The 23,568-nt window shown below is 43.1% G+C and overlaps 2 protein-coding genes across 12 annotated transcripts in view; one reads left to right on the plus strand and one right to left on the minus strand.

Annotated features, from left to right (window-relative positions):
• The window catches only part of cenpp (centromere protein P), a 308,552-nt gene that overhangs the window by 132,495 nt on the left and 152,489 nt on the right, over nt 1-23,568 (minus strand). The window lies entirely within an intron of this gene.
• Nucleotides 1-23,568, plus strand: part of LOC144681609 (asporin-like) — a 115,343-nt gene that overhangs the window by 26,008 nt on the left and 65,767 nt on the right. For 3 of the 6 annotated variants that reach the window (XM_078543363.1, XM_078543362.1, XM_078543360.1), the window contains 3 exons: nt 1,992-2,085; nt 4,986-5,124; nt 14,493-15,677. The exons of 1 other annotated variant lie outside the window; for it this stretch is intronic. In XM_078543363.1, the coding sequence (XP_078399489.1) occupies nt 1,992-2,085; nt 4,986-5,124; nt 14,493-14,690 (431 nt within the window). In that variant the 3' untranslated portion in view covers nt 14,691-15,677. Of the gene's footprint in view, nt 1-1,991; nt 2,086-4,985; nt 5,125-14,492; nt 15,678-23,568 lie in introns of those variants that run through there. 2 more of the 6 variants (XR_013576807.1, XR_013576806.1) reach the window with 1 other exon arrangement.

The following is a 23,568-nucleotide window of genomic DNA, read 5'->3' on the forward strand; positions in this document are numbered from 1 at the left end:
AAAGGGGATAAGTCGAGATTTTTGGATATCACAAGTCACAAGCACAAAGTTTCAGCAGTTTGTAAATGGCTTTCCCCATCCAGAAACTGTACCTTCACCTGTGACTACTCCAAAATTACGGTCTTCAGCCAATTTGCAAATCTTAACTAAGGGAGCCTAATCAGTTTTTGACTAATTTATTACAGCAGAGGGGAATTCAGTAAGCAAGGCATACACCTTCCATGAATAAACCACATTAATTGATACAATGACGGAAAGTGGATGGCAGGAGAAAAGATAAGTAAACCAGACAATCCAAGTCTTTCAATTTTACATGTAGGCTAGACTGGATACGGATGGCAGATTCTGTCAGCCATGGCTCAGTTGATAGCACACTTGCCTCTAAGTCACAAGGTTCTGGGTTCAGGTTCCACTCCAGGACTTAAGCACAATAATTTATGCTGACACTCCAGTACAGTGCTGAGTTGCACTGTTGGAGATACTGTCTTGGATGAAACGTTAAACCGAGGACCATCTGCCTCTCAGGTAGATGTAAAAGAAATCATGGCACTATTTCGAACAAGGGTAGGTGAGTTATCCCTGGTGTTCTGGCCAATATTTATCTCTCAACTGACATCATAAAAAAGCAGACTATCATTCATTAACACATTGCTGTTTAAGGGAATTTGCTGTGCCAAGTTGGCTGCTGCGTTTCCTACAGAATAACAGTGACTACACTTCAAAACTACTTCGTTAGCTGTGAAGCTCTTTGAAACATCTGGTGGTAGTGAAAAGCGCTACATAAATATAAATCTTTCTTTTTCCTTGAAGGCCATGAGGAAACCAACTGTTCATTTACAGCAGATTGGCAGTTTATATGGTGTTAGCTCATAAATGATCAAATTTATTAAATTTATGACCTCTGGATTGCTCATTCAACACCTTAGCCATTACACATCTGTTCCTAGTCAGTGCTGAGAAATTCAACATCTATTTCAAGAACTCTATGTCAAAATAGCAAAAACAAAACATCTTTTGGCTATGATGCAGCAAAGTACATTTTTTCTATAATGGGATTTTAAAAATAGGTTTACTGACAGGAAATGTCCCAGATTGATTTGATACACAAAAGCTTTGTAACAAATGTTATATCTGTGAAATGTATCCAAGGGGTAAAGCTATTTATTTAAAATACAAGCATCCAGTAGGTTTTGTTTGAATATATATTTTATTGTAGTTCTACTTGAGTTTAAAAAATCCTGTGAAGTTTGAAAGTGTATCTCAGCCTGTTGTGTTCCAAGTAACTAGCCACCTGAAGCCATTAGAGAGATTGTATATCAGTGGGAAAAAAAACTTCTAAGTAAATAATGGTGAAACACAGATATTATAGCAGAGAATATTCACTTTGTATACCAGCTACTAGGATATATCATGGGCTGCCACATAATTTGTCTCACTTTGCAATGTTGGCTGGATATAGTTACTCCTTAAAACTGAGAACTCAATTTCTTAAACTAACAGGTTGTTTTTACTTATCTAAGATTTATGAATGATCAGCAATTTAAGAGTGATATATATATATATATATTTCTCTAACCTCTCCAACTACTTAAAGTAACAAAGATGTCACTTGCTTCCCCTCCAAACACAAACTTGAAACAATTTACTTAGTGTAACCTCAAACTAGCTTAGCTCCCTGCTAATTCCATTATTGAAACTTTTAAAACACAGATTGCACTTTAGCCATTGTCTGCAAGACTGAAATTGGTGCCCTTAATATAATCCTGCAGTATGTGATCTCTGACTATTAAACTGCTGGTCAGAGAACTTGAGCAATTCAATGACCATGCATCATTGCACCCAATGGTCTCCGATGAAGATATCCATCAAAGCCTCAACTCCAGGCCCAAGCCTTATCTCTGTTCCATGTCAAAGTGTCCAGAAATTATTTGCACTTGGCCAACTATGTCTGTGATTTTTTTATACTAATATGCTCAAATTTGCATCCAAAGATTTACCTACCAACCTGTATGAGCTGTACCTTGATCACAATAAGATTTCATCAATAGAACTTGAGGATTTTAGACGATACAAAGATTTGTACAGGTAACATTTTTTCCTTTAAAACAAAATTCAAATGTGATGTCAATTCATCAGAGGTGTTATTTTGAATGTACTTGCAAACTGAGAAATTACAAAGGGAAACACAAAAACAACTTAGAGAGGGAAGAGAATGGATAGCAGTATAGATTAATATGGCCCGGATTTTGCAGTCAGCGGTGAACAAGATGATACTTGCCCGCATACTTCCTATGGGTTTTTGCACTAGAATTTGTGGAAATTAGAGAGCCAGAGCAGCAGGATGCTCTTTCAGGGGATCCGGGGTTTGTGTGAACAGGGCAAACAATAGTATGTTTTCTAACCAGATTAAAGGACCCTTAATGAGGCACACAGTTTCTCAACCAGGAAGTGTAAGTTAGAATATTTAATTCAATTTAAAAGGGAGTAAAAGAAAGATGGAATTAAGAGATAAATGAGACAGAAAGAAAATATTTTTATAAAGTTTTTAATTTTTAAAATCTCCAACATTAATTTAAATCTGAAGGAACGAGACTCCATATTTATATATGTAGATTTTCAGTGCTATAGAGATTGTTTGGCAGGAATTAAGACTTAACACACTATTAAAAATTAACTTACCATTGAATTGCCAAGCCCTAACTTTTTCTGCTGTGTTTTGTGGCTATCTAATGGATAAGTATCCCAACTTCACGCCACTGAATGTTAGTGAATGCTAAATCTCTCAACAAGATATCAGTATAGCCCAGTTAGTGGAGGAGGAAGGCAGCTCAGACAGCAATGCTCTGAGTTCCATATTTAACTGCGTTTGTGCAGAGGCCAGAAGTGTAGTATAAGGGTCTGGTATATACAGGGTTAATATGGGACTGAGTACAGTGCTGCATACACAGTGATGTAAGAATGCACATGACCCAGAGCTAGAGTCATAGCAGTGTTGGCCAGAGACGTGTTAAGATCTAGACATGGAGAAAGCCCCTTGCCTGTATCCTTTACTGTATCTAAGTATATAGTTGTAAGTGGTTAATAAAGATTTGCTGTTAACATACAGTAAACTCCCGCCTTTCGTGACTTGTTTGTATTTTCACTTACCCGCGCTTTGTACTTTGTATACCGCATCGCCCATCACATGAGCACTGTTCGCTTATCTGTGTTTTCTGCTCCCTCTCTCCTCTTGGAGACGGTAACCATGAAGGAGCAGAGGCTGGAATGGTTGCAGCTGAAGTGCAGCCTGAATGAAAGGATTAACTTGGAAATGTCTGAATCACTGTACTGATTCTTTGACAAGTACACCCCTTGAGCACATCTCGAGTGTGGGATCAGATAATTTACCCTAAATTATCAGTTTGATCGTTAATTAATCTTGCAAAAGATCTTTGAAAGCTGAAGCAGATATACTCTGACAAATTTAACACTGTTAGACATGACCTTGGGAGTATTGAAACATTAGTAAGGAACTCTGATGGATTGGAATTGTTAAAATGAAGGGTACAGCAAGTTGGGGTCAGTTACTCACAGAATGCACTTACTGACATCTTTGTGAGTTTATTCAGTGAAGGGAGGCGGTGGCATAATGGTATTGTCACTGGACTAGTATTCCAGAGGTCCAGGGTAATGCTCTGGGAACCCGGGTTCGAATCCACCACAGCAGAATTCAATAAAAATCTGGAATCAATGATGATGCCCGTCTGGTTCATCTGCTGTCCTTACCTGGTCTGGCCTACATGTGACTCCAGATCCATAACAATGTGGTTGACTCTTAATGCCCTCTCAACAAGGGCAAAAAATGCTGGCCCACAGCCCATGAATAAAAAAAAAAGTAATTGGGTGATCTAGCTGATCTCAACTTGGGCAATGATAAATTGGCACAATTGGCCTTGGAAATCAGCTTTCCTGCTCCACACAATTATCCCTGGTAGAAGTGCATGCGAGTAGATATAGTGAGAACAATTTGTTCTAGAGTAACTGCCAAAACCCATGCTGCCCTCAGATGGCTGGAACCTATCTAAATGAGTCCCATACAAAAGCATGTTCCTCGTTCACGATTTTGCCATTTATGAAGTTTCGTGGGAACGTAACCCTCACGCACAGCGGGACTTAACTGTACAGAACACTATGAAGACTTCCTTAACAGACATGTTCTGTAACCAACACCATTACAAGAGGAGATTGCTGTCCACTTCACTGTTTAATAACGGCAAGCTCTGACATGTTATAAGCGTTGTAATTGGGATGAATTGGAGAAATTAAAATCTAATTCTTAAGCTACAACATAAAATCACCCACAGTTTAGAATAAATTGATATTCACACAAACTAAGTTTGCTGGTTTGGGAAGTGGAAAATTCAAACAAATGCAAAGAGCTCTAATGAAGTGGGTGTTGGTAGAAACAATATTTCATTCCCCAGGTCTTTGCCTTAATGGACACAAAAAGTTGTTAAATATTTTAACTGGAAAAATGATACAAAGAAACTACACTCACAACCAAAAAAGAAAAAAATAAACTTGTTTGTCTTCCAAACTGCAGTTCACAAACAAGATTAACTATGTTTGACTAATTCAATGGAGCTTGTGAAGTGGCTGATTGGATAGATAAAGGGAATGCAGTAGATGTAGCATATATGAACTTTTAGAAGGCACAATATAAGGTATCTCACAAGAGTCTTATTAGATAAGAGATGATTAATTTAATAGTGCTACCAAGAGCATGAGGAGAGAAACCAATAAATATAATCAGTTTTTTCTGTCAGACTCCAGGCTGAGTTTGTGACAGGTAAAAATAACACCCTTGAAACTAAAAATTCCTATTACGTCATCACCTACATGGAGTAGAATGGGTTTGTACTTAGGAACAAGATGATCAACAAAGCTCTTTATGAAATGTATGTCTCATGTACTGAATATATAGTCACATTCTTCTCATGTTACAGATTAGACTTGTCCTACAACCAAATTAAAGAGATTGAAAATGGAAGTTTAGCATATCTTCCTAATCTAAGACAGATTCATTTGGAGAACAACAAAGTTAGTAGAGTTCCTGCCAGTATAAAGGAACTGAAACATCTGCAGGTAAATAACAAATAGTTCCTTCAATTCATATATTTTATTCTATTTCCACATTTTTGTACAATAATTGTGAAAAACTGAAGCATTTTGTGAAAGGCAAAAGGATAAACAAAACATGAACATGTGATTTTGCAAAATAATAGAATTAGGTTTTGGGAGGAAAGAACAAAATCTATTCAAACAGGGTAAAAACCTTTAAAACAACGTCTTATATTTATATAGTGTCTTTAACATAGTGAAATGTCTCAAAGTGCTTCATAGGAGCATTATAAAGCAAAGTACGACACTGAGCCACATAAGAGATAATAGGGTAGATGACTAAAAGCCTGATCAAAGAAGTATGATTTAAGGAGTATCTTAAAGGTGGAAAGCGAGTTACAGAGGCAGAGAAGAGTAGGGAGTAGTAGGAATTACAGAGCTTGGGGCTTGGGCAACTGAAGGCACAGCCACCAATGGTGGAACAATTATAATTAAGAATGCAGAAGAGGCCAGAATTAGAGGAGCACAGATATCTCAGAGGATTGTGGGGTTGGACGAGATTACAGAGGTAGCGAGGGGGAAGGCCATGGAGGAATTCTGAAACAAGGATGAGAATTTTAAAATCAAGGCGTTGCTTGACTGGGAGCCAATGTAAGTCAGCGAGCACAGGGGTGAGAGGAACGGGACTCATTGCGAATTAAGACCTGTGCAGCAGCAATTTGGATGGCCTTGAGTTTACAGAGGGTAGAATGTGGGAGACCAGCCAGGAATAGTCCAGCCTAAAGATAATGAAGGCAGGGGTGAGGGTTTCAGCAGCAGATTAATTGAGATGGGGCAAAGACAAGCGATGTTATGGAGGTGGAAATAAGTGGTCTCAGTGATGGCACAAATATGAGTTTGGAAGAACATCCTAGGATCAAACATGACACCAAGGTTGTGAAAAGACTGGCTTCATCTCAGTTTGTTGCCAGGGAGACGGATGGAGTCAGTGGCAATGGAACGGAGTTTGGAGCCAAAAACAATGGCTTCAGTCTTCCCACTGTCAAACTGGAGGAAATTTCTGCTCATCCAGTACTTGATGTCAAATAAACAGTTTGATCATTTAGCATAATTTAGATAATTTAGTTAAGGAATTGGGAGAGGTGGTGGTGAGGTACAGCTGGGTGTCATCAGCATACATGTTAAAACTAACGCTGTGCCTTTGGATGATGGCACCAAGGGGTAGAATGTAGATGAAAAACAGAAGTGAACCAAGGACAGATTGGAGGACACCAGAGGTAATGGTGTGGGAGCAGCAAGAGAAGCCATTGCAAGTGACTCTGTGGCTACAATTAGTTGGATGAGAATGGAACTACATGAGAGCAGTCCCACCCAGCTGGACAACAGTGGAGGGCATTGGAGGAGCATGGTGTGGTCGTCCATGTCAAAGGCTGGGCTATTCAAAACAATGAGGAGGGAAAGTTTATATTTGTCACACTCACATAGAATGTTATTTGTGGCTTTTATAAGAACTGTTCCTGGTACTGTGGCAGGGGCAGAAACCTGATTGGAGGGATTCAAACATAGAGTTCCAAGAAAGATGGGAACGGGTTTAAGAGGCGGTGGCATAGTGGTAATGTTACTGAACTAATAATCCAGAGGGCCAGGCTAATGCTGAGGGCACATGGGTTCAAATCCCACCATGGCAGCTGGTGGAATTTATATTCAATTATTTTTTTTAAAAATCTGGAATTAAGAACTAGTCTCAGCAATGGTGATTTTGAAACGACCATTGATTGTTGTAAAAACTCATCTGGTTCACTAATGTGCCTTTAGGGAAGGAAATCTGCCATTCTTACCTAGTCTGACCTATATGTGACTCCAGACCCACAGCGATGTGGTTGGCTCTTAACTGACCTCTGAAACCATTAATTTCAAGGGCAGTTCGGGCTGGGCAACAAATGCTGACCTTTCCAAAAACGCTTACATCCCATGAAAGAATAAATTAGGAGGCAACAACACATTCAAGGACTTTGGGACTTGGGAAAAGAGGTGGGGGTGGGTGGTTTTGAGATGGGGCAATAGTTTGCAAGGATGGAGGGGTTTGAGGGTTGGTTTTTTGAGGAGAGAGATGATGGCAGCTCTGAAGGAAGAGGAACAAAGGAACAGCACCTGAAGAGCTAGAGCTGCTTACAATATCGGCTAACATGAGGGCCAGGAAAGGAAGTTGGGTAATCAGTAGTTTAGTGGGAATTGGATCAAAGGAACAGGAGGTGGGTACATGGACAAGATGAGTTCAGAGAGGGTATGAGGGGAGATAGAAGAAAAGTATGCGAGTTCAGGGCTAGAGCAGCGATGAGCATTAAAGGAAGTCTGGCCCAGTGGGCTAGTGGAAGGGAGCAATGCAGCAGAGGCAGCTGATCGGATTGCCTCAATCTTAGTGACAAAGAAGTCATGAACACCTCACACCTGTTGGAGGTGAGGGTGGTGCGGACGGGGAAGGGGCATTTAAGAAGATGGTTTGCAGTAATTTACTGGTAAATTAATATTGTTTTGCTCTACTAAGTTGACATTATTAAAAGAAACATCAATCAAGCTGGCAGTGGTGAAAGGAGCAGGAGAATCATGGGATGTCACTGGCCATCAGATCTTTCATGACTGTATGGCACAGAGTTAATGTACCAGCTGGTCTTTTTTGACTGATGCCTGGGATGAGAGGGTTATCTCATGAGGAAAGGGTGGACAGGTTGAGTCTGTATTCACTGGAGTTCAGAAGAATGAGAGGTGATCTTAATGAAACATATAAGATCCTGACGGGACTTGACAGAATGGATACAGAGAGGATGTCTCCCCTTCTGGGAGCAACTAGAACTAGGGGACACAGGGCGGAATCATCTGTGTCTGGCGACGGGAGTGTATGGTGGTGTGAGCGGATAATATGGTGAGAAGGCCAAAAATTGGTTTTACAACGTCATGAAACCAGTTTGCAATCATCTGCTCGGCCCGTTGATGGAGGGCCATGTTTCCCGCCTTCGGACGTCGGGAACCTCATTGTAATACATCAGCATATCATTTGGACTCATCCCCCCGCTGGATCGTCCGCCCACATCAGCGGATTGCACATTGATGTGTTTCACAATAGCATATAAAAGGTGTGTAGTTGGCGGGCTGCGCTTTGAGGGGAACTCGGAGGTGGGTGCACAGTAACATTGCAGAGTGCTCACGAGGGTCGCCTGTTGGGCTTCAAGTTTGAGGCGCATTGGGTGCAAGGGGCAAAGGCTGCCCTGCAGTTGAAGATAGTGCACAAGAGTGTGTGGGGTGGGTGTGGGAAGTGTCCATGCATTAGGGATCCCTTGTATAAAGTGACCATTCCTCTGCAGCTGACACAGTTCAGGCGCAGCCACATTGATATAATTGGAGTCAGGCCTCTAGCTTATCTGCCCACTCAAGCAATGCAGAGGCATCAAAGTGCCACCAAGTGCTCTACAGGCACCCCTCACCCCTCAGGCATGAACTGCAAACTAATGAGTGTTTTAGTGGACTGCAGAACAGCTGGATGACCAGGAACGTTAGACAATCTCCTTGTTAAAGCTGAACGTGGAGCAGTCACTGGTGGATGCGCTCACAGCCCCTTGCAATGTCATCATCCCAGTTTGGATCAGTCTTTCCCATGGTTCAAGCTAACAGTGTAGCCTTGTAGCGCGGGTTAGGAGAATGTCTGCGCCTGAGCTGAGAGCACAGCATGCAGTCCAATGGGCAAAGTTGCTGCTAATCGGTCAGGTGCAGTGGGGCAGAGGAAGGTGGGATTTTGGGTAGCCATGCAGCGTACTAATCTCTGGCCATCCAAATGGAGGCCAGCACTCTCCAGGATATGTTAAAGGGCCTTCAGACTTAACCAAGATAGGTTCTTCGTACACCCATGCTAACCCACTCGTCTCTCTCTTTTATCCTGCAGTACATCAGGATCTTGGAGCCTGGTGATCTAGCTTTATACCTTGTGGCGTACAGAGAGCAAAGATGATGTGGAAGAGAGTGGCTGAGGCGTCTGACTGCACAGAGGGAGGAGCAGCACCCTCTGTAAGAAGGGGCGGCTGTGGCTTTCGCACACGCCACTGAAGAGCTACAGCCAGCTGTCGCTGGTCGGCGCCTAGCTAGATCCAGGATCTATAGATGTCACATTTCATTCCTGCAGTTGGCCGAGAGAGCCAGTGTCTCCGAAGACTATGCATGTCCAGGGAACTGGTCGGTCACATCAAGCAGCTACTGTAGGATTTGGCGCCATGTGGACATGGAGGGCATCCACTGCCAGTGGCCGTGAAAGTGACAGCGTGCACAATTTCTATGCCAGTGGCTCCTTTCCAAAGGTGACCTCTGTGGGATATCACAAGCCTCCACCCACAAATGCATCCATGAGGTCACAGATGCCACCGTCGTGGGAGCACATAACTTTGTGCATTTTGCCCATAACCAAAAGAGCCAGGATGCAACAGTGATTGGATTTGCCTAAATCTCAGGTTTCCCACAGGTGCAGGGTGCCATCGACTGCACTCACATGGCACTCAGATCTCCGTCGCAACATGCGGTCAACTATGTAGACCGCAAAGGATTCCATTCATTGAATGTGCAGCTGGTGTGCGACCATCACAAACACATCCTGCAGGTCTGCGCACGGTTTCCAGGAAGTGTGCATGACTCCTACATTCTCAGTCAGTCATAGATCCCTGATATCTTCCAGGGTCCACAGAGGCTGTACGGATGGCTCCTCAGAGACAAGGGCTACCCGCAAAGGATCTGGCCGATGACACCTGTGTGGCGATCTCAGACCGGAGCAAAGCAAAGGTTTAACAAGGCTCATGCTGCAACTCGCACCTTGGTGGAGCAAACCATCGGGATGCTGAAAATGAGGTTCCGGTGCCTGCACCAGTTTGGTTTAGCCCTGCAATATAGTCCACAGAGGGTGTCACGTATCATCATCACCTACTGCGCCCTTTACAACCTAGTGCTGCAACAGGGAGAAGAGCTGGCTGAGGAGGAGATGCAGGAGCTGGAAGTTTCCCCCGATGAGGAAGATGTCAATGGTGATGAGGGTGAGGAGCTCCTCAAAGGCGACGATGATGGCGATGAGGCCCTCGCACTGACCAGACGAGGCAGGCGCTCGAGAGGCCCTCAATGCTGCTAGATTTGTGGAGGATGATGACGACATGCAGTGAGGAGACACCATAATATCCTCACATTGCATCTATGTACGTTTGACTCCTGTCTGGGTAATGGCAGCGCACATACCCCCTGTGACAATGCTCCTGTCATGGAGATGCAGTGGAGGCCCTAATAGTCACTCGATTGCAGGAGGATGGTGAGGACATGCAATGAGGGGACACTCCATAGATCTTCACATAGCCTCTGAGAATGTCTGACTCCTGTCTGGCAAGGGCAGCTTGTACTCTGTGATCAGGGTCATATCATAGAGATGCAGCCATGAAACTTTAAAAGCATCTGATCCTTTATCCACCTTCAGCACCTGACCCCTTCAGGATCACAGCATCACTGGTCACAGATGCTGAAGAGATGGGAGCCAGCCCCACCTTAAAGATGCTGAGAGCGCACAGAGAGAATGACAGTACTCTGTGACACCTACCACAACATTCTGGCAGCAATGACAAGCACCGTTGAGGTGCAGGCATCAGTAATGTGTCCAGGGAGTGTGAGGCTGGACCATCAATTGGTCTGAAGGCTGCACAAAGAATGGGGAAGAGGCCCTGGACTGAGACACCTGCCTTTATCTTGTGTAGAAAGGTTTCACATCTGAGTGACACAAACACTGCTCATCAGAACAAGGAGCCATAGGCAGGGAGACATTCTTGGGAGTTTACTGACAATAGCGAACACTGCGTACAAGTGATTAACACCCGTGCCCAGGCTATGCAACTACATCTCCATAACCTTCCTAAAACTGTCGCTACATCTTGGTGCTCCCTGGACATCCACAGCGCAGGTGGAGGCAGCCTGCTGACTGCTTCGCCCCGTCTTTGATGATCTTGATGGGCGTCCTCTGGAGGGCTGAAACCTGGAGGCTCCCTGGCCTGCTTTCAGGGACCTGATGTCTGGCAGTAGCACCCTCCTTGAGCTGTGGAGCTGGAGCTGCTGGGGCACAGGAAGAGGGGATTCAGATGGTCTGGACACTCCTGGAGTCACCTGGGTTTCTTTGGGGCTTGATTGGAGGCCCTGGGTTGTGCGCCTGCTGATCCTCCTCCCTATAGGTGACCAAGGGCCACTGGCTGACTCCTTGAGAAGAGGTAGCTGGGGTGAGATTGAGATGCCCCACACCCCTCTCGCATACACGTTGTTGTAGGCCAACTATGGCATCAGTGATGGAGTTCAACCCGCACAGCAGTGCAGGAGTGACGTCCTGGACCAAGGTCTCCATGGCGGCTGCCATCCTACCAATGTTGACCTCGTTCCGTTGGTATGACAGCGCTATCACCTCAGCCTGAAGGCAGACAGACTCCTCCACCATGCGTTGCAATCTAACGAGTGCAGCAGACATCCCCTCCTGATGTTCCCGAGTTTACCTTTGCAGCTCCAGCAACTGTGTGATAACCAAGTCCAGAGGCTCGTCATTCTGACCTCCAGCAGTCCTTGGACACCTGGGAAGGCCCTGCACCTGCTGTGGATCAGAAAGTGTGATTTGCTCACCAGATTGTGCTCTAAAGCTAGGTCCCACCGAGGTATGTGTCTCTGTACTGGTGGAGGGTGTGGGTGAGCGCTATGACGGGACTTCAAGGAGGGTGCCTTCAATTCCTCTTCAGAGGTTTCTTTGGGGCTTGATTAGTGGCCCTGGGTCGTGGACTCCGTCAGCTGTTTGGCAGATGTGCCCGTGAAAGGAGAGATAATTAGGGCATGGCGTGGCCTGTGAAACAGGACACATTACTCACAGCATGGTTGTCTGATGGATGTTGCACTACTGGATCATTACTTGGTAGGGCACTGCCAACCTCACCGTCAGCACAGGAGTGGTCCAGATCCTTGCCGGCTAGCTGGACGGCTCTGTTTTTAAAGTCCATGAGGACCTCGATTTCAGGCATTCCTCCAGCGGTCTACAACCTCTCCGTCTTGTTGTGTGCCAGCTTGTCCTGCATAAATAGGGATGGAGAGAGTGTAAGCAGGATGCCAGCTAGGCCAGATGATAAGTATCCCTGGCATGTGTGGGTGGTGAGTGGTCCCATGGGCAGGATGAGAACAATGAAGGCGTGTGAGAGAGAGTGTATGGTGATGTCCCTTGAACTGGCAGTAAATGAAGGCCCTGTGGATGTGTACTAAGATAAAAACAAAATGCTGTGGATGCTGGAAATCTGAAACAAAAACAGAAAATGCTGGAAAAACTCAGCAGGTCTAGCAGTATCTGTGGAGAGGGAAACAGAGTTACTGTTTCGAGCCTATATGACCCTTTTTCAGAGCTTTGAAGAAGGGTCATACGGACTCAAAACATTAACTCTGTTTCTCTCTCCGCAGATGCTGCTAGACCTGCTGAGTTTTTCCAGCATTTTCTGTTTTTGGCCCTGTGTGTGATGGGTTTGTGAGTGTGTGAGTTGAAAGTGATGAGAAGAGTAATTTACCTTGGCGGAGCGGAGATCATTCATCCTCTTGCAGCACTGGGTGGCTGTCCTCTTCTGCAGGGCATTAGCGCTGACCGCTGCTGCCACCACCTCCCAAGCCGGATTAGTGAGACTGCTGCCCATCCTGCGGCCAAAGCAGGGGTACAGGACATCATGACGCCTCCACTGCGTCCAAAAAGCACTCGAGGGATGTATCATTGAACCTGGGGGCTGCAGTCTTTTGGCCTTGCAAGGATATGTCTTCTTTGCAGCAGTCGTGGGCTGGAAGCACCAAGAGGTGTACTCCCAGCTGCACTTTAAATATGGCGCCCGGTGTGATGAAGCGGTGAGATGATTCCATGGCGGGCGAATGAGAGCCCGCCTGCCAGGGAAACGGCGTGTTTCCCATAATACATAATTAATGCAGCAGGTATGGGATGATACGGCATGAAAAGCCGCCAAAGCGGTTGATGGGTAAAATGTAATTTTACCTGCCGCTACCCCATTTAGTGCAAATCTGAGACAATTCCGTCCACAGTTTAAAAATAAGGGGTCTCCTATTTAAGACAGAGATGAGGAGAAATCTTTTCCCTCAGTGGGTTTTGAGTCTGTGGAACTCTTCCCCAGAGAGTGGTAGAGGCAGGGTCATTGAATATTTTTTAAGGCAGAGGTAGATAGATTCTTGACTAGCAAGTGGCATTAAGGTCACAATCAGATCAGCAATGATCTTCTTGAATAGCAGAGCAGGCTCGAGGGCCCAAATGGCCTACTCCTGCTCCTAATTCATATGGAGTATCGAGTTTGTATTCTGCCTATCAGTTTTGCATGTCTGTGACCTCCTCCGGTCCCAGCACTATTAAGAGCAATTCTTTCCCATTCCATTCATTCAGTGGCGAATTTGATGGAGGTGGCCCACACAGGTTTGCTCATTCTGCTCCCCGCTTAGTGACAGGCCCACTTGTCGCTGGTTTAAGGTGGTGGGACGAGGCCCTTAATTAGACATTAGTTGCCCACTTAAGGGCTTCAATTGGCAGCAGGACAGGAAGGCCGTCCACGGGCCTTCCTGCCACATACTTAATCGAAGTGGAGGCAGGAAGGTAATGGGGTCTCCACCCGCCACCGTGTCGCCTGATTAAATGTCCTCCCACCTCCAAACTCGCCACAGGGTGGGCATAAAATACCACCCTCAGTATCCCACACACCCAGCATACCTAGTTCTAGGCAGCAAATTTAAAAATGGGACCTTGTCACTTCTCTTACTACAACTTCTTTCAACTGGAGGGCATAATTAAACTGAGCAAAGCAACAGCAACAGCTTATTGAATTCTTTCCTGATGGCAAGGATGTGCTGTATTCGGACAGATAACTGATAAGGTTCTGGCCAATGCTGAGTAATAAGGTGGATGCAATTGGAAGCAGTAGATGAGTTTGGAAATCCTGGATGGAGAGGTGCAGGGATGAGTTTCAATTATGCAAAGCAATTCTTGCAACTTATTGAAGCAATAGAAAGGAGTGAAATCTGATCATTTCAAAGAGGCGTGACTTGAGAACAAAACAAAAATGAAAATGGTTTGGATTCCTTGATAGGCCTGAAAGTAAGCTCATGAAATTCACACAATTCATGAATTTTTACCAGAAAAAGGATTTCTGCTCAGGTTCTAAGTAGTAGCCTAAGTCTCTTATTTGAAAATATACTTGTTGGGAATCAAACTGTGCTTAATTTTATGAAAGGAAGCCCAGACTAAACAAATACTAATGACTAACTTTTTACAATGCTCAAATACAGACATTCAGCTTTTTTTAAAATCTGTTTTTAAACAGGCAGTGTATCTTCATAATAACAATATTCGCAAAATTGAAGTAGATGACTTCTGTCCAAAGGAATCAAGCATTAAGAAGATGCTGTATAGTGGAATCAGTCTTTTTGGCAATCCAGTGAAGCACTGGGAAATTCAACCAGCTTCTTTTCGATGCGTGTCTGGTGCTTATGGAGTGCAGTTTGGAAATTTCAGAAAATAAACAATGTACACAAGCACTATTCCTCGTTAAGTTAAACAACACAAAGCATGAAATTCTTTTTAACAAAAGCAGGAAAAGCATGTCTTCCTCCACAATTAACAAATTGCAAAATCTTGGGAAAACATGGCTTTGAAAGTGTGATTTCAGAGTCTGGATTCGTTACCAAGTTGATAAAAGAAGAATTTCACTTCAAGTACCCGTTACAATAAAATATTGCCCTTGGTGCCTTTTATACAGACAGGAGTAGCCACTAATTACACAACTGTGATGAGTTTTAAGGAAATAAATTATAATTTACAATTATATACAGTAGTGTTGCCTTTCAGCTCTTATAAGGCTCTCTGTCACTGTAACTTCTGATCGTCTAGGCAAGTGTTTCCTCTTCCAAACTCCCATCCAAATTGAAACAAGTCAATTGCGTCAATAAGATAGTTGATTTCATTCCAACTCACAGTGTAATTTTGGTTTCTCAGGAAGAGGTGTCCAATGCATATATTGAATCAACTGGTAAGCAAGTGGTCAGCTTCTTAACAGTGTTTATTTTTACTTCACTGAACCAAGAAACCAGGCATCATTTGAATCCTATCACAGTCTACGCCTCTTAATTCAGATATATATTTTATTTTTTAGCCTTAATTTCATACTTTTCTATCCAATTCACATTACTAAATGCAAACTTTTGGATATTTCAACGCTTTTTCACGCAAAAAAATGGCTTTATCAGGAGAGAATTACATTATCCTAGTTTGAAATTTCCATCAACAGTAACCATTTCCACTTCAATTTTGTGTTTCCCTGTCAGCGGTAGAAGAATCCAGATGTTTATATATAAATATGTTCATTTTTTTAATAAAAGGGCATCCTTTTTAACATTATTTCAACATTATTCAAGTAGCTCTCAGGACTATATGTAACAGTAATAACAGTTGTGGTGAAATAATTGTACATTGATGGTAAAAGAGTAGGGAAAGCAAATTTTGGGTAACCTGGTAGCTTCCACAAAACAATTCAGCATGTATATTGGTAGTTAACTGCAGCAGCCAATGAATTTACCAAACAATCATAATCATAGAAGCTTTTGAACACTCCTTTTCCAACCAAAAATACCATTTAATATACAGGAAAACAGCAAATCTTTAGATTTGGCCCTGGTCTGTGGTTTGACACTATAAACTTACAATACTACCCAGGTTAATTTTACTGTTACACTCATCCTCCTAATTATATTTCTACTGCCTTTCATTGTCATCAACAAAATGGTTTTCCACTATCAATAACCAGAAGTAATTTATAATCATAATAATAATAAATAACTTGACTTCTCCCTGGTCATTATATTGGCTCTGAGTTGTCTTGTGTGAATAGTATTCTGAGATTAAATCCTTGCATGATTGTTCTACAATGAACTCCCTGTATTTATAAACATAGTGGTTTGTTTTGTATTTCCTTATATCCTTGTCATTCTGAATACATTTGCTTAAATGTTGAAAAAGTCAACTTGGAAAAAAAATCTGCTTAAAAACTTTCACTTTAATATCTTACACACATACCATGATAAACAACGTAAAGTGGTCAATTATCACTAGAATCACAAAAAATAATTTACTATCAGATGTATTGTAATAACACTAACTTTTGTTAGTCTTTTTATGTAATTACTTTTAATTAATAAAGAACCATTTAAAAATCAAGTATCGAGTACTTTTCTAAGAAAAATGTGGCTACGGGATATCATATTTTCCACCAAAGGCTATCTAACTAATAAAATACAACTGAGTTTTTATTGTGTCTTTGTAGAGAACATTCAATTTCACAGATCAAGTTGTCAGTATAAATGTTCCTGTATTCAGTTTTTATTTGGCCCTGCTTAGTTTTATGATTAGTTATTTATAGAACAGGCTATTTTAAGCAAAAGATGTAATCAATGGCATTGAAAATTTTAATTCATCTATTAAAAAAGTCCCTTTGCATGTACAAATTATCACACAATTTATTATTGGCTTAACAATTCATAGAAACTTAGCGTCATTATGGCACAGAAGGAGGCCATTCGGCCTATCAAGTCCATGCCAGCTCTCTGTAGAGGAATCCAGTCAATCCCATTCCCCCATTCTATCCCTGGTGCCCCGCAAGTTTATTTGTTTCGAGCGACCTTTTAATTTTTTTTTGAAATCATTGATCATCTCTGCTTCCACCACCTTCGCAGGCAGAGTGTTCCAGGTCATTACTACCTGCTGCATAAAAAAATCTTCCTTACATTCACCCCTTGTATCTCTTGTCCAAAGCCTTAAATGTGTGTTCGCTGGTCCTTGTACCATCGGCTAATGAAAATAGCTTTTCTTTGTCTACCCTATCTCAACCTGTCATCATCTCCCCTCAACCTCCTTTGCTTCAAGGACAACAGCTCCATCTTCTCTAATTTAGCTTTGTAGCTAAAATCTTTCATCCCTAAAACCATTCTGGCAAATATCTCCTACACCCTCTCAAGGATCCTCACATCTTTCCTAAAGAGGTGACCAGAACTGGTTGCAATATTCCAGTCGTGGCCTAACTAGAGCTTTATAAAGGTTCAGCATAACTTCCCTGCTTTTGTACTTAATATCTCTATTTATGAAGCCCAAGGCTCCATGGGCAGAACTTTCTGCCTGTTGGGCACACGAAAGAGCGCACATCTCCCTGAGGCAAAGTGCTGCCTCAGGGAGATCGCTTACACTTGTAAAAATATGAAAAATAGAAAAAAAATTCCCTAATGTGTCCCCCTCATGTGACAATGTCACATGAGATGGGACATGTTCATAATTTACATATTAAGTTTATTAAACTTTTTAAAACCCTACATGAAACCTCATCCCACCAGGGGCTCCTGGCCTGCCCGCCAACCTTAAGGTTTTTTAATTGTATAATTGATCCTGTCAATGGCCTCAATTGGCCATTGACAGGTCGGCGGGCCCGCAGCTGATTTTGCTGCAGGCCCGCCTTCCTGAAAATTTAAATAGGCTGGGATGACATCGGAGGTTCCGCCCGACGTCATCCCTCGTCATTTTACACGTCGGCGAGCGGGCCCCGCCCCCTGCTCGCCGATGGCAAAATTCTGCCCCATATGTCTTTCTAACTACTCTCTCAATATGTCCTGCCACATTCTGTGCACTAAAACCCTCAGGCTCCGTTGACACTGCATATTCTTTAAAATTGTGCCATTTACTATATATTGTCTTTCCGTATCCCTTCTGCCAAAATCCATCACCTCACACTTCTTCGTATTAAATTCCATCTCCTGCCCATTCGGCCAGCCTATCTATGTCCTGTTGCAGTCAATTTGTATCATTCTCATGGTTTGCCACACCTCCAAGATTGGTATCATTAACAAATTTTGAAATTTTATTGTGTATTCCAATATCTAAGTAATTTCTATTTATATATCAAAAAAGCAGTGGTCCCAGCACTAATCTTTTGGGAAGACCGCTCTCTACCTTTCTCCAGCTTGGAAAACAACCATTTCCCATAACATGCTAGTTTTTGTCCTTAAGCCAATTTTTTATCCAAGCTGACGCTGACCCTCATTTTCAATGAGCCTCAATTTTGTTAACCAGCTTTTTATGTGATACTTTGTCAAATGCTTTCTTAAAATCCATATAGACAGCATCTACCTTTCATCAACCTTCTCCGTTACTTCATCAAAAAATTTAATTAGATTAGTCAAACATTAACTGCATTTTACAAATCCATGCTTGCTCTCCTTAACTAACTCAGACCTCTCCAAGTGCCTGTTAATTTTTTTCTCTGACTATTGTTTCTAAAACCATACCCCACCATGGGCTCGATGGGCTGAATGACCTCTTTCTGTGACCCAATGACACCGATGTTAAACTGACTGGCCTGCAGTTACAAGGGATCTCATTGCACTCTTTCTTGAAAGGGTGTCACATTTGCCACTTTCCAATCCCCTTGCACCTAATGGCAAGCTCTTCCACTATCTTCCACCCGACTTCTCTTAACAACCTGGATGTAAGCCATCCTGACCAGGAGACTTATCCACTCTAAGCATAGTCAGCCTTTCCAGCACATTCTATCAATTTTTACTCCATAGATTACCTCTAACATCTCTGTTTCTACCCATATTTTGTCAGCATCCTCTTCCTTAGTAGACACCAATACAAAGTACTCAAGTATTCTAGCCTTCCCCTGCACCTCTAAACATATATCATCCTCTTTGTCCATAATAGTTCTCACCCTGTCTCCTACTACCCACTTATTATTTACATGCCGATAAATAGGGAATCCAAAACTCTTTTAAGTTAACAGCCGTCCTCATTCTCTCTTATTTGCCAGTCTTATTTGCCCGTCGCTTCCCCTCTCAACAATTCTTGCTTGAAGAATTCCCCTGAAATGCTTCAAACAGCATCTCTTTTTGTTTCATCATATTCTCTATCTCCATCTTCATTCAAGGAGCCCTGGCTTTGGTTCCTCTACTTTTCCCTCTTGTTGAAATGTACCTGAGATATCGCCACCTTAATAGTCACCCATTGTTCCAATACAGTTTTTCCTGTTAAGCTTTTGGTTCTATTTTACCATGGCTAGGATCCCCTCTCATCCCACTGAAGTTAGCCCTCTTCCAATTTAGATGTTCTACTTTAGATTGTTCCTTGCTCCTCTCCACTACTAGTCTAAACCTTAAGGTAACTATAATTATGATACAATGATTGCTACAAGCCAAGTGTTCCCTTACTTGACCTACCTCATTTCCTAACACCAGATCCAGTAATGCCACCTTCCTAGTTGGACCGAGGACATACTGGTCAAAGAAGTTCTCCTGAACACTTATCAGAAATTCCTCCCCCTCCTTACCCTTTACTCTAATAATATTCCAATCTATAGTTGGGTAATTAAAATCCCCGAGTATGTCCATTCTGTAGTTCTTGCACATCTCTAGTGATTTCCGTGCAAATTTGCTTAATTATTTCTCTCTTACTATTTGGAAGCCTATGAAATATCCTGAGTACCATGATCATATCCTTTTTATTTCTCAATTCTAACCAAAACGATTGTGTCCTTGCCCCCTCAAGGACATCCTCTCTTTTCAGCATTACAATGTCTTACCTAATCTGTACTGTCACTCCACCTCCCCTTTCTCCTTCTCTAAATTTTCTGATAATTTTGTATTCATGAATATTAAGCGCCCAGCCCTCTCCATTTTTAAACCATGTTTCTGCTATTGCCACTATATCATATTCTCACACAGCATTTGTGCTTGTAGCTCACTAGCCTTATTCACGCTGTGTATTCCTTGTAGTCCTTCATGGCCTGTTCCTATCTAATATGGCACTACTTCCTTTTCCAGTACTATCCAACACTCACTACTTTTTGCACCTTATTCCTTTTTTCTGCTTCTTTAGGTTGATGCCAATTTAGTTTAAACCCTCCCCAACCACACCATGTTATAAGAGATGTTTATACCAATAAAGGTAAAAAGAAATGTCGCCGTCATCAAAACCTATTTGTGCTTAGGAGAATCAAACACCCTCTGGATCTGTAACACAGGGCAACATTTTCCTCCTGTCGGGGGGGGGAGAGAGTGCGGGAGTGGCCCCCGCCAATTAAGGCCTGCCCAGTGTGACGTCCGCCAGGAAGCGCTATCCACTCCCTGTGCGGGCAGGGGGAGATTCCCTCAGCCAGGAGAGCGCTCTTTCACGCGAAGGACAGATCTCCCTGAGGCAAAGTGCTGCCTCAGGGAGATCGTCTCCTTTAGCTGGAGGAAGTTCTGGCTCATCCACAACTTTATCTCGGAGAAGCAAATGTTTAGCAGAGTATCTGAGTGATGGCACAGTGGAAGCTTGGGCCATGCCGGAGGTGACTGTCAGAGATGAAGGTATTGCAGATGCTATGCTTGCTATGTTGGGACAGGTAGAAGTGGAGCCATTACTTGAATTACGATGAAGAAGAGACAATGGAAAAAGCCAGAGCGTTTGAGTGTATCAAGCTCAAAAATGACACAGAGGATAATATGCCATCGATGCAGTTATATGATGATTGGAAATATTGATTGGGACTGCCTCAATCAGACTCAATGCATTGGGTGGGATTGAAATTGGACTAATGGGTAGGAATTGCAATGGCGAAGTGCGGGGGTAACTGCAACAGATTTGTTGGGAATGGGAATTTTGAAAGTAGAAGCAAGGGAACTGTTCAAAAAACCGATTGTGCAGGTAATTTTGGAATTGATGGGCAGCCATAAGAGGTGTCATAAAGTGTGTTTTCTGCTCATTGACAGGGTGGGGAGGCATGGTGGGAAAGGTTTTAATTTTCTTGTGGCAAAGGGTGATGATAACAGTAAATTGTGGATGATGAAAAAGATAAGAATTGTTTGGAGAAGTTGAAGTTGGAAAGGCTGAATTCAAAATCTTCATCCTTGTTTACATTATCTTTTGAATTTCCAACCAAGCCTCATGTGCATTCCCTACAACTTCAACAGTGGCAGAGCCTACAGCCTCCCTCTTGATAATTCTGGAATCGCCTTCTTCAATTTCTTAACTTCATTACTGTCTTAAAACTACCTCAAAACTATTTTTTTAAACTGTGCTTACTGTTATTTTGCATAACTCTTATTTGCTGTCACTTCTTGATGGCCTCAAGTCAAAGGTCTATAAGCTTAAACGCACAACGTGCTTGTGGTCTTCCTGACTGACAACAGTTCTGGGAGGAATCATCTAAAATTGTATCATTGCTCTCTGTACCAAACCAGAAGTATTGGCTACTCTAAAATTATACAAGAATAAGAATAAAACTAACGAGTTAACAGTGCAAATAGAGATAAATAGGTATGATTTGGTGGCAATTACTGAGACGTGGTTACAGGGAGAACAGGTTTGGGAGTTGAATATCCAAGGGTACTCAGTGTTTCGGAAGGATAGGCAGGAAAAGGAGGTGGTGTAGCTTTGTTAGTAAAGGAAGAGATCAGTGCTACACTGAGGAATGATATAGGCACTGGAGAGCAAGATGGAGAGTCAGTCTGGGTAGAAATAAGAAATAGCAAGGGAAAGAAGTCCCTGGTGGGAGTAATCTATAGGTCCCCAAACAGTCGTTCAGCAATAGGGCACAATATAAACCAGGAAATGCTGGGAGCATGTAAGAAAGGCATGGCAATAATCATGGATGATTTTAATATGCATATAGACTGGACTAAACAAATTGGCAAGGGTAGCCTTGAGGGAGAGTTCATAGAATGTATTAGAGATTATTTCTTGGGGCAATATGTTGTGGAACCAACCAGGGAGCAGGCTTTCTGGGTTTGGTATTGTGTAATGAGATGGTATTAATTAATGATCTCATAGTAAAAAGTCCTCTAGGGAAGAGTGATCATAGTATGCTAGAATTTCAATGGAATTTCAATGCTGGAACATTCCTTGTTCCAGTCCTACTCTGGCCCCCTCCCACAACTCTTTCTCCGGTACATCGATGATTACTTCGGTGCAGCTTCATGCTCTCGTCGGGACCTGGAAAAACTTATTAATTTTGCTTCCAATCTCCACCCCTCCATCATTTTCACATGGTCCATCTCTGACACTTCCCTTCCCTTCCTTGACCTCTCTGTCTCAATTTCTGATGATAGACTGTCCACCAATATCCATTACAAGCCTACCGACTCCCACAGCTACCTCGACTACAGCTCCTCACACCCCGCTTCCTGTAAGGACTCCATCCCATTCTCTCAGTTCCTTCGCGTCCGTTGCATCTGTTCTGATGATACTACCTTCAAAAACAGTTCCTCTGACATGTCCTCCTTCCTTAACCGAGGTTTTCCACCCACGGTCATTGACAGGGCCATCAACCCTGTCCGGCCCATCTCCCGCGCATCCGCCCTCACGCCTTCTCCTCCCTCCCAGAAACATGATAGGGTCCCCCTTGTCCTCACTTATCACCCCACCAGCCTCTGCATTCAAAGGATCATCCTCCGCCATTTCCGCCAACTCCAGCATGATGCCACCACCAAACACATCTTCCCTTCACCCCCCCCGACGGCATTCCATAGGGATCGTTCCCTCTGGGACACCCTGGTCCACTCCTCCATCACCCCCTACTCCTCAACCCTCACCTATGGCACCTCCCCATGCCCACGCAGAAGATGCAACACCTGCCCCTTCACTTCCTCTCTCCTCACCGTCCAAGGGCCCAAACACTCCTTTCAAGTGAAGCAGCATTTCACTTGCATTTCCTCTAACTTAGTCTACTGCATTCGTTGCTCCCAATGCGGTCTCCTCTACATTGGAGAGACCAAACGCAAACTGGGCGACCGCTTTGCAGAACACCGGCGGTCTGTCTGCAAGAAAGACCCAAACCTCCCTGTCGCTTGCCATTTTAACACTCCACCCTGCTCTCTTGCCCACATGTCTGTCTTTGGCTTGCTGCATTGTTCCAGTGAAGTCCAACGCAAACTGGAGGAACAGCACCTCATCTTCCGACTAGGCACTTTACAGCCTTCCGGGCTGAATATTGAATTCAACAACTTTAGATCTTAAACTCCCTCCCCCATCCCCACCCCCATTTCCATTTCTTCCCTCTCTCTTTTGTTTTTTCAAATAATTTATATAGATTTTTCTTTTCCCACCTATTTCCATTATTTTTAAATCTATAACTATAATACCCTGTCAGTCTTTCCACCCCACCCCCACTAGAGCTGTACTTTGAGTGTCCTGCCATCCATTCTTAATTAGCACATTCTCTTAGATAATATCACCACCGTTAACACCTCCCTGTACCTTTGTCTGTAACATCTTTTGATTATCTGCTCCCATCACTGCTTGCTTGTCCCTACAACCACCAGCCCCCCAACTTCTCTCCCCCCACCCCCCCCCACCACCGACCTTAAACCAGCTTATATTTC

The sequence above is a fragment of the Cetorhinus maximus genome, chromosome 6 (assembly GCF_964194155.1).
Source record: "Cetorhinus maximus chromosome 6, sCetMax3.hap1.1, whole genome shotgun sequence".
In the NCBI taxonomy this organism is placed as follows: Eukaryota; Metazoa; Chordata; class Chondrichthyes; order Lamniformes; family Cetorhinidae; genus Cetorhinus; species Cetorhinus maximus.